Source organism: Dermacentor silvarum, chromosome 6 (assembly GCF_013339745.2).
Source record: "Dermacentor silvarum isolate Dsil-2018 chromosome 6, BIME_Dsil_1.4, whole genome shotgun sequence".
Classification (NCBI taxonomy): Eukaryota; Metazoa; Arthropoda; class Arachnida; order Ixodida; family Ixodidae; genus Dermacentor; species Dermacentor silvarum.
In genome coordinates, this window is record NC_051159.1 from 135,529,992 (window position 1) to 135,548,115 (window position 18,124).

General features: G+C 43.4%; 1 protein-coding gene across 1 annotated transcript in view; it reads right to left on the reverse strand.

Annotated features, from left to right (window-relative positions):
- LOC119456072 (glutamate-gated chloride channel-like) overlaps window positions 1-17,763 on the reverse strand; it is a 68,174-nt gene extending 50,411 nt beyond the window's left edge. The window contains exon 1 of the mRNA XM_037717672.2: window positions 17,475-17,763. Coding sequence (XP_037573600.1) covers window positions 17,475-17,560 — 86 coding nt within the window. The 5' untranslated portion in view covers window positions 17,561-17,763. The remainder of the gene's footprint in view (window positions 1-17,474) is intronic.
- Between the last annotated feature and the right edge of the window lie 361 nt (window positions 17,764-18,124).

Sequence of the window (18,124 nt, forward strand, 5' to 3'; positions counted from 1 at the left end):
TTAAGCTTGAGCTTTTGTCAGCGCTAACGCTAAATTGAACATTCAAGTTCCTTGAAGTGAACAAACGGTTTCGAATTACAGCTTCTTGGCCCGGACATTACTTTGCTCGAGAGATGCTGACGAGGCATTTATCTTGCGCTTTGGTTGGTCAACCTAGGAGGTCAACTACTTATATAACGCAAGTTCGGACGTTTTTATGTCCAACGAAAAATAATTTTAAAGCAGCCCTGTGAAACACTCAACAGTTCGAAAGAGTTCAGTCGATAAAAAAAGTTGACGCGCATCAGCACCTTTATTAACCGCTTGGAGTGCTAAGGAATCAACTGCAGAAAAAAAATATTTCTCGCAGTGGGTCTTAGGCCTTCGTGCTCCGGTGAACCTTATGCATTTCGAGCATCTCCCATAAGGTCATTATTGATTGGAACCTTCGTGGGCAGAACTGACGTTCGCCTGTAATGGAGGGAAGCCTGAAAATCTACAATGACAACGCTATCGAGCACGATGAATATTCTGATGGATTTTTATTTGCTTTCTACATAGCCTTTTCGTTCTCATGAAATTTCTTATTTTCAGCGATTTACCAAACTTAGGTATAAATATTCTTGTGAAGTCACCACTAGGGGCACGACACGCTTTATTTCCGAACTTTATTAATAAATTAATTTCACGAGGAAACAAGAAAAGTGATCCTAATTTGTGTATTCGCGAAAAAAATGGTAATTTCACGTTTTCTTACGTCGTACGTGCAGCTGCTGCTACATACGTCAATAGCGAGGGTGGTGGTGAAGGATCTGCCCACGAAAGCAAAAGTTTCATTAGCTGCGTGCACACCCTCATTTTCTAATCCATCCTTTCTCATTACTATAACAAGCTATGGTATTTCTAAGGGCGTTACGATTAGTTAATGTTTTCTTTACAAGAAACCTGTCAGTGCACCATTGGATGTGTTACGCTTCTGTTCACTTTTCTGGCAATATCAGTCTTTCACAACCAGGTGCCAGATGCGCGAAATTTCTAGGATGGTATAACCTTTCAACTATTCCGGAGTCCCCCACTACGGCGTGCCTCATAATCATACCGTTGTTTTGGCACGTAAACCCCCTAATTTAATTTAATGGTTGGCCGGTTCTCTCAATGTTTGCTTTCCTGTGTCACTATGAAATGATTTACGTACGAAAAAAATTGTGAATATGGGCTTGGAGTGGTGCAGTAGTCCTCTTAAAGACCCGTACCTAGTTTTAACCCTGAGCATTTGAAACTGTTTGAACACTTGGCTCAGTGCAGTGATAGGGGCCTTAAGGTTGCGCTTAACCTCATTGGACGGTTTTCCAAGTGTATAAACGGATGCGACATGCTGGCGTGACGCTGAACGCATGGCAACTTCTGATGGCCAAAAGGAACAGCACCCTGAAAGCTACCAGGCGTCTCCAAACGCTGGCGTAATGAAGAGGGCCCCCAGTAGTGCTGCAGGGGTCGCAGCTCGATTATTCACGATATCAGACTGACAGAAATCCATCCGAGTTAGTCCGCGCCCAGTTAGATATTAGATATTAACGTTAGCTTGATGTTTACTCTCCGTTCTGCACAGACACGTACATACACACATTACCTCAGCAGGAACGCTATTGTGCTTATAGTGTGCGTGTGTGCAATGCTCATGCCAGCAGAGGAAGGTACAACGTTGTTCTGGCTTCGCGACCGCGCCAATTGAGTGTAGTGTTGTTTCTGCAGCCAAATACACGTGGCGTCTGTGAAGACTCCCTGACCCTCCGCGCACAAGTCACGCATGCGCCATCTATAGCAGGAGAGCATGACGGCGGTGGTGATGGCGGAAATGCACCTAGATGCCCGTGTTAATTGATGCCGCAATGCGACAGAGAAAGATAATTGATATACAAGGCAGGTTAAACAAGACTGAGCCCGGTTAGCTACCCTGCCCTAGTGGAAGGAGAACAGGGAGGAAAAGATGCGGAGAAAAGGAGAACCTCCAGATATCTCGCCTAAGTAGTAAAATTTCCCTGCTCCGTATCAGAGACAGTCGCTCAGTCCGGTAGCCTTCAAAAATTGCAGCCGCGCTTTTGTGGCTTTCTGTCGCTTTGATATGCGAGACCATAGTCCCAAGATCTTGTGCAATGAGAAAGGTCTTGTGTCTAACTGGTTCAGAGCTGTGTGGAGGTCAAGCCTTTTATTTTATAAGGAATGGCAGCAGCAGAGAAGGTGTTCCATGGTCTTCGCTACTCCACAGGCTAGACCCCACTTGGCGCTATCGGCTATTTCAGTCAAGAATGAGTGCACGCGTTGGTGAATGCAACGGCAAGGTATAAGCGACGCAGCACCATTTCCAAACCCATGGAAGACCTGGTAACAGACGCAGTTGCATAGAAGGCTCGAGAGAATGCAACCAATGGTGAGTGAAGTCAGGTGTGAGCCACTTTTTTATGCCCTGGCTTGCTTAGATGCAAGTTGTACGCAGGACCAACGCAACTTGTACACATGACCCACGACGAACACCTGACGAAAGGTATTGTATGGGGCCGCATTTGAGTCGCAGAATATTGCCTTCCGATTAGTCAGTAGTCGGTTAATATAATCAACATTGCCTTGGAGGGCAACATGCTCCGAGCTACAGCTGTACCGATTACTTTTCATCAAATTTCTACGCTATGGTTTTCCAGTGCTCTTCAAATCCTGCGCGTCAGATCTGCGAGAACTGTGTGCTATTGCAAAAAATAATTGGTAAACATAATGATGAATCATTGTGCAAGGGCGAAATTCGTCTTAGGACATAATATAGTAATCACAGCTGGGCGCCATGATAAAGAGTTCAATACACAAAAACTACGAATTCCGCTCGTTCTGTGTTACATACACACAGTTCGAAAATATTAGTAGTTAGAGGTGTGCAGTTACCTAAAGATGTCGCGTGCATTGGAAGAACGATTGGCTCAAAGGGAACAAACAATTGGAATGCGAACAGCAAAGAGCGGTTTACCACATGCGCAAGTTTCCAGCACTCGGCATGAGCGCATACTATGCAAGCAATAGCAAAAGAAAGTTCATAAAATTCTTGACGTGGGAATTCATATGTTTCCTGGTATGGAGAAACTATCTGAAGCCCCTGGAGCATAAACGTTCTGGGCAATTAGGGTCTAGGAGATTTGAGGTTGGATGTCTCTGCTATACGAAATAGAGAGAGTGAGAAACTTTATCCAACACGCTTGGCTGCTGGGCTAGTTGGTTCATGGTATAAAGCAAAATTAAAAGAGCGCAAAAAAAGGACACTGGCAAGACTAAGCAATACGATAAAAGCGCTTAAAAGCGCTTGGGGCCTTTATTTTTGTCCATGTTCTTTTTTGCGCTGATTTAATTTTACTTTATTCAACACGGCGCCGGGAATAAAGCTCTTTTTTTTTGCTCTTTATTGAGGTCAGATGCCACACAGCCTCAATCCCCTCGCACCTCCGTGCCCAGAACTTTTGATCTCTGTTGATATACTGTTGATGCAGACTGTTGATATCAGGAAATATTTGAATTGTACCTTTGTCAGCAAGTTTATGACGTTTCTATTGCTTTTGCTCTCATCAGATACGCTGATGCCATGTGTTTAAATAGGAAGTTTGTTCTGTGAGCCCTCTTTCAATCGACACCACGCCTTGTCACCGAGGGGTTCGTTTACATAGCTTACATGCAAGCAGCGCTTTTATAAGCCTTGTTCATGTCATCGTCGTCATCGAGTTTGTTATTGAAGATAAGTGAAATATCTGAAATATGAATATATGAAAATAGATGAAGTTTCGGAGTTTTGTGGATCATGCAGGTAACTTCAAGCAACTGCAGTTCCGCTCTAAGTCGTCAGCTGCATAATGTAAATCATAGGTCTCTACAAACAGAAATGCATAATAATAATAATAATAATAATAATAATAATAATAATAATAATAATAATAATAATAATAATAATAATAATAATAATAAATACAAATAAGAAGCGGAACATGCCAATAAAGTTATTCTTGATTCCTATAATAATGCTAATGATAAATGCTTGCCCCCCCCCCCCCCCCCGCACACATTTCTATGAGATGAGGACGGTATCCAGATTAATCCGCCGGAATGTCCTACCTGATGTTTGCTAGTGTTCCTGCTACATTCGGTATTGTGAGACTGACAAAAATGTCGCAGTCACGCCCCAAAGGTGAATCATCGATTGCGATTAGAGAGCTACACGCAGTAAAGTTAGTAATTTTATCAGCTGTGCGATATTTGCTTACTAACTAAACTACCAAGCACGGTGTCACGTGCGCACAGGCAAGCTTGAACACATCTCACTCGATTGCCGCGGACACTCGCTGTCAGAACACTGGCGTGATGAAGAGCGCCATCAGCGGTGAGCAAATTCCCCTTCGTGCAGCCTCTCACTTCAACGCAACTAGGCACACGAGTCGGCGTGCACCCTTCGTGCCTTCCACCCTTGCACGCCCGAGAAGACGTCACTTCACCAAGCCACCATCCTCCTCGCCTCACTCTCGTACACTTTCCCTCACAGCTACAGCCACGATCGTATCGCGCTTGGACCTCATACGGAACATCACGGCGGCAATTCGCCTGGAGTGTCCACATAATTGCTATCGCAATAATAATAATAACAACAACAAGAACAAAAACTCTGCGCACCAGATATAAATTGGCAGGTGAGTTAAGTACGCTTAGAAGCAATTATTTTCACGGTTAGGATGATGTACTGGCGAAGCTACCACTGCCCTTAATTTCTCGTTTCTTTTACGTGCATGCGTGTAGCTGCTACCCGCATGGAGCTACTGATCTTCATGATGGCCAACAGAGGCACTATAAATTGAAAAAAAAAACGCAGCTCGCAGACTTCAGCAATTCCTTCAGCCTTAAACTCACTGCGACTGCAGCATTCTCTCACAGTATAATTAGCTGTCATGTTTGTTGAGAAGCATGATAAGAAGCACGAATGTACTAATTTTCCCGACTTCTCGGGTTTTTGAATCTACACATGCTTGGTTTTGATAGACAACCTTTCAATCAATTGTTATTCTTTGGTCTGCTTGGTGGAAGGGCGGTGTTCTCCAGTCTCATTTAAAACAAAGTGGTAAACTCTTTTCCTAAATTGTTTGGCTAATATAGATAAAGAAATGAATTTTGCTTTATAGATGACGAATACGCAGTAATATAGCAAACAATCAAAATAAAAATACGATACTGAGTGGCACCCAATGTAGGGTATAAAAACACCACTTTTTTATTGCAATGAAAGTGTACGAAAGCAGTGCTAGTTTATTTTTTGTTATTTCTTGATAATTTCAAACAAGCAGCTAGCGCCATAGACTCATGTCGAGAAACAATGCTAGGACAATATATAATAAATAATTTGTCATCGAGCACTTATCAACGAGATTCATTAATTTTAATGGGCGTTCGCCGTCTAGCTGCTTCGAAACTAGACATGTCAGAGCTTTAGAAGATCACCGAATAACCCAAGAACAAATTCGAATTGAATATTTATTTTCAAATCGTAAGCTTTGCGACAAGCGCTCTCTCATCTCATCTGTACGCATATACATCATCAGTGCGCGTCTCTTCTGTGCCGTCATGATTCAAGCTCGGTGGGCATAAAGCGGTTCCTTATTATATATATATATATATATATATATATATATATTGGCTGAGAAGACCGTCCAGACAGCTGACTTTAATGGGTATTTTTAGTAGACAAGCCTAGCGAGTACATAACGCGCTGACAATCGCGCCTGCAAATTATTACGGTGCTGCACGCCGCGGAAACTGCTGATATTTTAAAGGAAACGCCAAACAATAAGTAAAATTGCACCCTTAAGGGTGTTTTCTCGTGTCTATAACTCACCCTCTTACACCCGTAAGTAATAGTGCTTAGGAACTAATACAGTCACTAGAAAGGGGGATTATTTGTAAAATTGCACCCTTTCCAATTTTTTTGTTCTATCGCTTTCCTAGTTTTTCGGACGTCCGCGGAAATAATCCCAAATTTTTTTCCGAGACGTTTATAAAAAAATAGGTAAGGAAATTGAAAATCCGTGCAGCCTGGACTCGAACTGCGGACCTACAGATTGCTGAGTCGGAAATGTTGCGCCGCCGAAATGACTGCAAGAAATAATACAACACCTTATAAAACCAGTATATCTATAGCTGCTCGGAGAGGCTGATGCCACCCCTTTCAATTTATCTATAAATCCGCATCCAGGTAAAACAATTTAGGCGAAGCTAGCAGTTAGATGTGAAAGGCAGGAAGGAGAGAGGAGGACGTAGAGAACATGTATTTTCACTTAGGTACCGGGGCGAACGTACCTCCACAATAAATAAATGTTGTATTCTTGGTGGTAGCAGATTGCTTCACATGCATCTGTGAATGTTAATTCTAACCGACGCTGCATGAAACAACGCATAACTTACTGCGCATAATATTGCGCCGACCCTGATGGCGACACCAGAAAGAAGATGCGCCCGAAGGACTATGATTGGCTGAAGCGCTATATGATTTGCTCACTATTGGCAACTGATCTACAGAACTACACCACGCGTAAATATTTTAAACGATACCAGTGGTAAAAAGCGAAATGCACGGTAGTAAATAACGAAAACAACTATGTCTTTCCACTTCACCACCGCAGACGCCCCGCCCCGTACATGAAGCAGCGGGTTGACATCCTTGACCATATGACATCCTTGACCATACCAAGCGCTGCCATTGCGTCGCGAAGCAACAAAGTGAATGAAAACACTGATATAGTTTGTTCAAGGTGACATCGTCACCCATTCTCTGCTTAGTATGCACATTGAAGAGTAAATATTATATATGTACAAAATATGATTCAAAAGGCGGGAATCAATTTTGTGGCTTAAAACGGGATGAAGTCCCATAGACTACTCGGGCGAATATGGGGGGAAGAAAGAAAGTGTGCTCATGGGCCTTTTGTGGATATGGAATGAGTAATGAATCTGATTCGATACGATCCTTATCGTTGCCCGAAATAACTGTTTAGAGATTAAAGACTTTATATGATTAAAGACTTTAAGACTTTAAGCGCCGTTTGGAAACAGCGCTTAGAATAAGGGATAGGGTGAAGAAGGGAGTCTTGCTGTGCGTAAGCATCCATCTTGGTGGTCGACGTAGTTATCGCTAGTGGACTTGCATTACGCAGTTTTCTGTCGCGTGAATGATTAATGATGTGGCCAAAGCACCGACGTCAGCACTGCTGTCCTGTACGAGATCGCTTTCCGAGCTGATCTAAGATGACATATTTCAGCGTGTCGCCACGTACTGTGATTAGTCGCGCTTGTCTAATGCGTTAGAGTACAGCCGTGTTTATTGAAGCAGTGTTTCGCAAAATGGGAGCATCAAACTATTCAAACTACAATTGAAGCTGGAAGTTAGAGGCGTTAACGTTCATAAACGGATTGGGGGGAGGCACTAGAAATTGGTGAGGCACTATATAACTAGCAAACTACCTAAAAGTTAGATAGACGCTATAAATGTTGTATAGGCAATAAAAATGATTTCAAATCTTCTACCTCCCCGTTTATTCCCGCCATATCTCTAACTCCATTTTCACACATCTCATATCCAAGCGGACAAAGCGGAACCATCTTTGATTGTAATATCTCTAATCTTTCTTTTTTTCAGTTTATGTATTTTAAAGATCGCACGTTCATGCTTTCTACAATAAATTTCACTGCGCTTTCTGCTATAATATTTAAATTTGCTGTGCTCTAACAGTATACGCTGAGATTATACAGAACAGATTTTTTTAGCACTCTCGAATAACTGATTTGTTTTGCGTTACACATGTAAATCTACTGTTTCACTGCGGGATAACGCCTTTATGTGTGAACGATGTAACTTTAAAGCCGCATCGTTCTAAACACAACAAAACGTGAGAAGCGCTTTATTCCTCAATGCAGCAATTACCGCCATAATTTCCTTTTCCATGCAGATAATTTGATTCGGCTAGACGAATCCGTTTAGCGAAGTTGCGTCAGATTTTTATTTTATATGAGCAATTTTAATCATCGAAGACCGGATGTCTGTCACTGCCTGCTCATCACGCACTGCTGTAAGCCAATCACTCATTCATTGGAGGCTTCGAACCAAAAATGACCGTAAAAAAATGGAAACTGTCTCTATAAAATCTGGCAAATTCGACTCCACTTTTAATTCTGACTGAGTTTTACGGCCATCCGAAATGCGAAAGCCCCACAAGTTACAAAATAAGCCTTTGAAAATCCTGCACACGAGCTGTTCGTTCAACGCATATCAAGAACCTAACTTCCTGTCGCATAAAAGTATAATTCTACTTTAAGTCATCTTTGGAAAGCTGAATAAATATCTCCCTTTTGCCGGAGCTCTAGTAATCAGTGGCGGCTGCAGTTATCTCAATGCACTGCACCGGGGTGAAGTAATGTGCCACCTCCACTGTCAAGTCATCTGCTGAGAAGCCACGTCAATGTACATTTGCCAGAGGAGAAAATTCGACGTGTTTAATAGTTACATGTTCTCTTTACCAGGGGACTAAACTGTATGCTCGATAACCGCATTGTTACATGGCAAATTGAGTTTGATACGGGTAATCATAATGCCGCTGTGTGTAGAAATTAGCGGCAAAAACTGCATGGTGTACTCGGTGTTTAGGTCTATTGCATACAGAATGTTATGCTTCAATTGCGAAAGTGAGACGAGGCACCACTCCACTCTCGGGCATTCAGGGTTGGTGAAAAAGTGCCGACCTGGGTTATTACGCAATAACCATTAGAGCGCATGGCTCTAATGCCATGCGCTCTAATGCCAGTGCTGCTTCCTCCACCGTTTCTAAGTGCCTCACCGCGGACAACACATGCGGCTCGTAAGTGTTGTCTCCTGCCTAATTGAAGCAGCTCAGCATTAAAACTGCTGCAAGACGCAACAAGTTCAGCGCAGTGCTTTCTCGTGAACAGACTGAATACGTTGTAAGAAAATTGTCAGGGTATCAGCGAGAAGCAGACGCTACCAGAGGTAGGTTGTTGCAAATGGCTTTATGGAGCCTTATTCTGATTCCGGCTCTAATGTGGTAGTACCGTTTTACCAGAGCCAGTCCGGACGAAATGACGTCACAGTATACATTCTTCATTTGTTTTGTAGCAGCAGCGATATACATTTTCCTTACGCATGGGGCTGGAACACACTGTTACGTAAGCAGTTCTACGACAACCAGTGCCGTGTTGTCGCTCCAGCTTCTGGGGCGTGATATGCATTAGTTCCGCTCTTGCCATCTCCTACAGCGCCGCGATTTTCGTAATGCTTTGTGAATAAATGGGGTGTTTACAGGTAGCTGTTATCGTGCTGTCTTTAACTCGATGGTAGTCAAAGTTTCAAGTGCTATAAATCAGAACTAGGGCCCGAAAAATTATTGTGTTGTGCATGAATGTTCTTTTTCCTTAGACTTTCTGGGTGCACGCATAAATGGAGCAACCTACGTTTGGTAAGAAACCAATACTGTTAAACGTCGAACGTTTGCGTTTTTTTTTCAAGATGCGGACGTACAAATAAAAACAGAGGCCTTAAATCTTTGTCGCTTCATTTATTTTCTCTAGGTTTATTAAGGAAAATGGCAGACGTCCCCCGAGTAATGCACTCTTCAGAGTAGCGCAATTTTTCGTTCCTGAACTTTTGTTTCTTCATTAAGGGGGAACCGTATTTTAGGTTTCACGGGCGTTATGTACCATGGTCTGGATGAGAGGCACGTCTATGATGACTACCTGTTCTGGCAATCGGCCATAAAATACAAAGTAGAATAGATTCAATATTGCCTGTTACAATGCTTGGCACCATACAGTAAATTCGGTGTACATAAATCTTCTTTAGCCCTCTGGCTTTCTCTAACTGTAATATTCATTTTCGCATTCTACATCAGACCTCAACGTGACGCCTAAATAGCGTTAACGAGCACGTACGCTACAGTACCTTACTTTTTGGTTGACGATACTATCACGATCGTAAAATACTCGAGAAACTACTATACATTTCCTTTCATCATTAACAGAGCTTTACACAAATGAGCTTTTCAAGTCTTTCAAGCATATGTTTTTTTTTTTTTTGTGCAACGTATGGCAGGTTACCAGGTGAACCATTATCTGACCGTAAAGTGCAAGAATGTTTTTCTACCACTGAGATGAATCCTCGTTAAGGAGCTCAAAGGAAGATACCTCAAGAAGGAAGCCTGCTTGTATTACGCAGCCTGTCTTTGCTATGCACGGTTTGTCTTGTTTGATCGTTTGTTTGTTTGAGCCGGCCCATCTTTGCTATGTATTGTTTGGCTAATAGAGAAGGAGTAGCGGGCATCACTCATGATGCAAACCTCTCCTACACGCGCGATAAATGAGAGAAAGAGAGTGAGAGAGTGATTGTAGAGACGAAGAGCGGCTCTTACTCTCTCTTTCACATTTAATGAAAAAAAGAAGCCTCTAGTATCCGCATCTCCGGTGGATTTTGTCAATCTGCGCTTTATAACCGCACTATACGGAAAAGCTGGCTGAAATTCCAGGCAAGAATTTATTGCAGTAACCACATTTATTCTCGTCAATCTTCTTTTTTTTTCCTGCAAGGAACGTGCGACGTCGCTAGGTAGCGAGACATTGAACGAGTTTAGCAAAGCATCGTCATTAGGCGAGCATTCATAGTTACATCGTTAATGAGCACCCCATGGCTGATTTGTGTAGGTTATGGCGTATGCGTTATGTTGCTACAAATGTTTGGCTTACCGCAGAACTTTGCTGCAATGTTTTAGCAGCATCTGTTTACTTACTACATATTTTGCATTCGTTCCGCGTACGTACGTGCAAGAACAACAGAAACTGGTGTCTTCCATCGCAAACGTTGGTTAGAGGCCGCTATCAGACGAGTTTTTAACACGAAAGTGTTTTATGCCGGGGTCCACCAAGACTTCACTGACGTATTTCCGTCACGGAAATACGTCAGCTTACAATGTACACGAACATAATACAAAGAAAGAAACAGAAGAAAAAGTTCCACAAACATGCAAAATTTGGAAATCGAACCCACGACCTCTCGGTCCGCGACGATAGATCGCCGAGCGTTTAACCCATTGCGCCACAAACGCATTTGCAGAGAGCTACACAGACGCGCCTTATATATCTAACACTCCTCCGTGTACCCGCGCTCTTGCTCGGGGCGGTGCCGCCGCCTACGAGCAGAAAAGAGAAGTACTGCATTATTACACTAACGCGCACCGACAGTGAACGCTTCGGTGGTCTCAGCACTACGACGCCTCGATGCCAGCATTCGAAGGGACGCTGGCATCAAGAAGCACTACCAACGCCACCTAGGTGGCGTTCACCGTACTCAGCACAGCGGAGCGTGGCCTCCGCAATTAGCTCTGAAAATGTTTCTGAAGTTGATCGCGGAGGCTGCAATTACGACGCGCTGTACGCGCTGATTTGACTCGGTGACGATTCAGTTACGTGCTTTGTCTTGCGCGTTGTATTAGTGTGTCAGTTACGTGCTTCGTCTTTCGCGTTGTGCTAGCGTGTGCAGCGTAGTGCAGCTTCCATATGCACGACGGTTGCTCATGGTCATCGACGTTGGTAGTCGTGATGGAGGAGACGTGCCACCAGGCGTCAGCGTGGGTGCATCAACGCCTAAGGGCGCTTTAGCCACAAAACACCAATAGACATTATATATCAATGTGCAATAAACATTACACTACTTCTGTGAAGACACGTTTCACTTTCGTGTTCTATACCGATTCCTATATGAGAGGGATCAACCACATTTTTTTGGGTCCTTGGCCTAATGCGAACAGCGCAGCCTTGGTTGCTAGTGCCGCTATAGCCTTTCTACAAGCCACTGAGCAAGACGCATGGCTTTAGAGATGCTACAACGTTGCGAACTTGTACATACGCTCCTCTGCTTCATATCAACATCATTCATCAGTCCTTTTTTCCTCCTCCTTTTCTCCAGTGTGTGGAGTCGCAGACTCCGGGCATGCTATAGCTTATGCCAACCTCTCTGCCTTTCTGTAAATAAAGGTTTATCTCTCTCTCTCTCTCTCTCTCTCTCTGTGTGTGTGTGTGTGTGTGTGTGTGTGTGTGTGTGTGTGTGTGTGTGTGTGTGTGTGTGTGTGTGTGTGTGTGTGTGTGTGTGTGTGTGTGTGTGTGTGTGTGTGTGTGTGTGTGTGTGTGTGTGTGTGTGTGTGTGTGTGGTGTGTGTGTGTGTGTGTGTGTGTGTGTGTGTGTGTGTGTGTGTGTGTGTGTGTGTGGTTACATATCTGCGCTGAAACAGTATTACTCAACTTAGGGGTCCATGGAGTCGTGAGAATCTTCCTAGCATTATAACTTCTCTGTAGAATTTATTATTCATTCGGGTTGTAAAATCTGTCTGCCATGAACAATGTCAATGTTCGTGATGGCCTTCTGGAACGGGGGTATCCCTCAAGGTTACCAGCAGTTATATAACACCATTTTCTCTGTAAAAGCTGGGGCTGTTGAACGAGTCGTCATGAACTTAATGCTTGAAACCTTGTCGCACGTTCCTCCGAAACAAGAGTGGCCAGTATATATCAGTTTTTGTGCGGAAGGCCCGAGACCTGTACAATGGGAACTGTGTCGCATGGAGAAATTGGTTACACCCACTGAAATATTTCATACCCAAAACATTTCCCGATATTTCTGCTACAGAACTGTCATTTCGTTGTTTACATTATTTATTTTCTTTTTATTATTTTATTGCCTTGAAGATAATGCGACACAAAAGAGGGCAAGCAGGACATATTGCCAATAAACTAAAATATAAATTTGTCTGGAATATGAATAATAACGAAGCAAAGAGTGCATAGCGATAATAATAACATAAGAAAAACCAGTTTAAAGAAGGAACTGATATTTCTCCAGCACAGGCTGCGAAAACCATTGCCGTACTAGTCATAACCGTAACTTCCAGCTCTTATAACCATTAATTTCTTACTTGATTAAGCAGTTTCTTCAAACTCATAATAACCTTATACCACAATATGTTTGGCTCTGTTCACCACTAAGGATATTCACGTCATCTTCGAAGTATCATGATGCCGATGAGATATAGAGGTATGGGCTACCTAACTAGAGCTTGAAAGATAAGTCTAACAACCCATGTTGCTCAAAAAAAGTGCCCAACAATATGATACTCGTGATCGGCGCCTTATGTAATGCCTTCGAGCCTTTACGGCTACAATAAATGAAATAATTATTTATTGATTGATTATTATGACAAGGCATGAAAAATAAATAAACCACACTACCTTAAAAGCTTCCTAGTTATCCAAACCCGGCCCGCCAAATTACTTTCTTCGTGATCTAGAAATTATTTCATTAACTTCCAGGCGCTCAAGAGCTCGCAAAGCCGTAATGAAATACTAGCTTGAGAACCCTAATAGAGGTAAAGAAAAAAATAACGGGTGTGGCACGCCGAGGCGGATAAATGGGTGGGGTGTCCACCCATGGCATTTTATAAAATTATGCTCCGTGGAAATGGCGTTCGCCGCGCGAGTTTTGAAAAAGAACGGGCCTACAGGCGCCAAACTTTAGAAGGCCGAGGCGATTTTGGTCGGCGAGGCCACTGAACGTGACATGTTTTGGCAGAGGACGGCGCCGCCTGTACCACTCCCTCTTAGTATTTGTTTATTTTTTGTGGTGAAAGCTTTCAGAATCGGGAAACAGGTCACGTTCGTTTCTTCTACGCATCACATCACTTCGCCCTGTGACGCCGTTTCGGCGGCCATCTTCAATGTCATCGCCGACTGTGTTTGTATTTTGAAGGCGCAACCGGTACTTCCGCATCATCGACAAAGACAGATTGGTGGCATATACTGGGATTGTGTATAAAGAGAGCCGTGCATACAAGCTCCAAGTGTGCATCAGAATGACAGAAGTCTACAGTATTTGCTAAATGAAACAAGTTTTCAAGTGGAAAAGAGTCGAACTGTGTCAAAGTGACGTTGAATTATTTCGCCTAAACCAAATGACAGCCAACGCTGTGCAGTTTACCTTTACGAAGTCAACCAATGGGAAGCAGGTCAGTTTCTGTGCAGCACAAGGTAACAAAGTGAGAGTAAAACTTCTCGCCACACTTCATTGTGACGAATTATTTCATAGCCGCGAGCGATTTCCCCACACGTCGTAAGATGCTTCCGGAACGCCTTACTTGAAGATACGCGATGTTCAAGTTCCATTTTTTAAATCATAGGCGGCTTTAACAGCACGTAGGAGTGAATCCATGTTTTGTCATGTGGTATTTGCACAACATTCCTCGTCTGTTATTAGTTTCCTGGGTTAAGCAATTTAGGATGCTGAAGGGTAGAAACCGCTTTCTACTTGAAATTAGAATATACTCGTTACGCTATCTTGGCCCTCTAACTCCATTGCATTTCGCGCTTCGCCGGTGGTCCACGTGGGGCTCCGCCACGCTATCACAGAGATCTGACGGCCGAGAAGGGTTCTTCATAGATAAGTAACAAGATTGCGCCACAGGCATGTGTATGCATTATACCGGCCAAGCTCATTGCTGAAGTATGTAGCGCAGCTTAGATTTTTGGCAGCGTAAATAAGGTACGTACACAAGCTACTAGGGCCTCAAGCATCTTCTTTTTTATTGTACTAAAGTAACTCTTCCAAACTCAGCAGAAGTGCATATGCAAGGATCAGCAAATGGCAAAAGGCGGTATAGCTGTATTAAGGTTTCCTGTTGTTTAAAGCTTGTCTTGATTTGTCGCCTTTCTTCGTCTTGTTTCACTGTAATTTGGTAATGCTTAGCAACCGCTGTCTTGATGTATAAGTTAAAAATTTAGGCTGCTTCTCCTTCATTTTTGTTAAAGTTACTACAGACAATTCTTTATGTCAATTGCAGAAATGGATTGTGTGACAAAGTTTGGCGCTTCAATCTAGCACCCGTGGAAAAAATAAGAGAAACGATTACAACATAAACACTCAGTGGCGCTTTCAAGTTTTTTTGCGTGGAAGTATTGAAAAAAGAAATTTATAAGCGAGAGAGCAATCTGATAGTATGACAAGAAAAAAATTACCCCTTAGAGTTGCGCTACATCGGTAAAATTGGTAAGATGTTTTTTAGGCTACTGCAATATGCTTTGGGTTCACCTAATATGGCATACGGAAGTTAGTTTGCTTATAAGTGTGTACATGCTTTGTCCGTATGTTTCCTTTGCTTCTTGAGAAGAGAAAAATGCAGTAAGCATTTTTTATATTTGTTGCTAAAGGGCACCTGTCGGAAGGTATTCGGTAGAAAAGCATCTTAGATATTGTGTCAACATTCCATACCAGCTTAGTATAAATTGGGGATAAATTGAGCAAGTTTGCAGAGATTTGCAAACCCTGTTCAGAAGACAGTACGCGTTGCTGTCGAACAAACACTAAAGTTAGTTAAGAATGGAAATAAAATTAGCACCGGCTGGCTAATGCAACCCTCACCACTCCCCCGCGTCCCTCACTCCCCCGCGTCCCTCAAAAAAATATATGTAGTCAAACATTGCAAGACCAAAATGCTGCAAACAGATGGGGGATATGGTTGTTTGCATTCGGCATTCCAGCCAGGCATCATGAGCATTCTTCGCTTGAACACTGGTCGTTTTTATGAAGAGTTTTCTTTACATATAGAAAACAAGAGGCGAACACGGGCGATCAGGATAACATATAATATTTTTATCATATATGCAACTGCTCAACTAGTATTTAAGATAAGATATTGTATGATTCAAAGGGGCCTGACGTACAAATGCGAAGATTAAGCAGGCGCATCAAATCTGACGGAGAAAGTTGAACACCTTCGCTTACGTATACTAATAGTAAAGAAATGAGCGTTCAAAAGTCAAGTCTTCAAAAGGCAGTGGAACTAGCGATACTCTAAGCAAGTCACGGTACGGTGTTTCTCCGGAAATTCGTAAGTCGGGAGGAAAGCAGGAGTTTATAAACACGCCGGGAAATATTTCAAGATAACACGCTCAAAAGCGTCGGCATGCCGGCTTTTTTTTTCTTTTTGCTGGGGAGCAGAGAAGGCAGGAATTAGAAAACCTCCATAGTTACATACACTCAAATTTGAGAAATCTTTTGTGTGACTAACGCGATTACAAAAATAATAGTAAAGACAAACCATGAAGGCACAGAATCCAGTATACCATCGTGTAGTGTTCAAGTCTTGAAAAGGAACTTGACGTGTTATGGCTTTAATGACGAAATAAAAAAGAAATTACGCCCAGTACGTGTGTGTCATTCTAAGATAACGGCGAAATAAAAGCGTTCATGTTTGGTCACATTTTGAAAAGTGATTTCTTGTATCATATTGTATTGAAGGACAAGAACGAGAGGTGCTCTATGTTCCGTGCTTCCTCAAACATAATAAAGTCCCGGCTACTATCCATGCAACTCAGTTTCCTTACATTTACCCATAAATTTCCAGCTAAGAAAAAAAAAACATAATGCGGTTGGTTAGCGGTGATAGGCGTCTCTCCCGTGTCCAGCACATCGTAATACCATTTACCTAAAGATTGATAAAAATAATTGCTGCAGTCTCTGTGACATGGATGATGATTGAGAAATTCAAGTGCTTCTTTATGCTGCAGTCTGTAGAGAATAGTGCAGAAGAAAAAAAGGCAACTGTTACAATTGCAATGACCGTACGACTGACCAGTACGTATATCCAGGTTCGGTACCACATCTGCACAAATTCTCAAACAGCATCTCGGGTGTCTACTCCTAAATATCAGAGCCTTTATCAAGTAGGTCAAATAGGTAGTGCGCTTTAAAGCGGAAAATAATCATTCAAATATGGCTTACATCCTAACTTGCATAATTAAAGATGCTTTCTATGCTGTTGTTCATCAAAGAATAAAAATCAGATAGTATTAATTGTAAAATAATAAAAGGCAAAGTATGAGACTGAACACACTTTGAGGGGGGAAGAATACGAGCCAGTGGCGCATAACAGAAGCTAACTGGTTCCATAGAACTACCACCTAACAAGAAAAAGAGACGTTTTAAAATTTCTCACTAAATTCAGTGTTGTCAAGGGAAGCCGCCGAAAAAATATACCAGGCGCTAAATATACTGGCAAGATACGCGAACTTATAAAACAATATTTTTCACTGCTTCCAATCGCAACAGTCAGCGTCATATTTTCAATTTTCTGTCATGGAGCGCATACTTCTACAGCTATATTTCACTGCCGCCTGAAATGCGGTGTCACGCGAGGGCGCACACTTCACGCGAGAAAAAAAAATGACTTCAACCGCGGTTCCCATCTCGTAATTACTTCCACGGCGTGTCCGAAACTTTCGCCTCGCACCAGGTGGACTTTCGTCAACTCATTTGAAAGTGGCAACGTGGCCCCCATCATCCCCTCAGCCATCTCCCGTCACAATCTAATCGCACCAACTCACCCGGGTACGAGCGGCAGAGCGGGAGGCCAGCAGAATGCAGCTATCAGCACGACGAGGCGGCAGGCGCGGGGGCACAACCCGCTCATCGCGTGGCGACGTTCGTTGCGCCGTGCAGACACCTAGGCGAAGCGGCCAGCCGCGCTGACGCTCGAGCTGTGGTTCAGACCCTCCGCGAACGACGAGTCCGGAGCCCGCGATTGAGCGGCGTGGCTCTACTACGAGCGCGGCCGCGGGGCCCCGCCACGCCGCCGCCGCCGCTAGCGCGCCACCGCCACCACCACGCCGCCGGCGTTCGCCTCGCAACGCTGACGGCCAATGTTGCTGCTGCTGTGGCGAGGGGCACGAGGTTCCCACCCCATTGGGTGGCCGTCGCGGGGGTTCAAAACCCTCTCCTATCCAAGTTTGAGTGCTCTTCCCCGCCCTTCCTCTTGACCATTCTGCCACCGCGCACTTCCATTTCCTATGAAGCCATCCCTTTTCCCGGTGGTACTTTCTGACCCCCTTTCGCCTGAAACATTTTTTTTCCCTTTCCTTTCGCCTTGCATTCGTTATGCCATGGTTATGAATCCTGCTCGCTCTTAGTCCTTTTGGCTTCTTTCCCTGTTTTATATACGGTGTTCCCTCGTGTATTTTTTCCCCACAATTCAAAT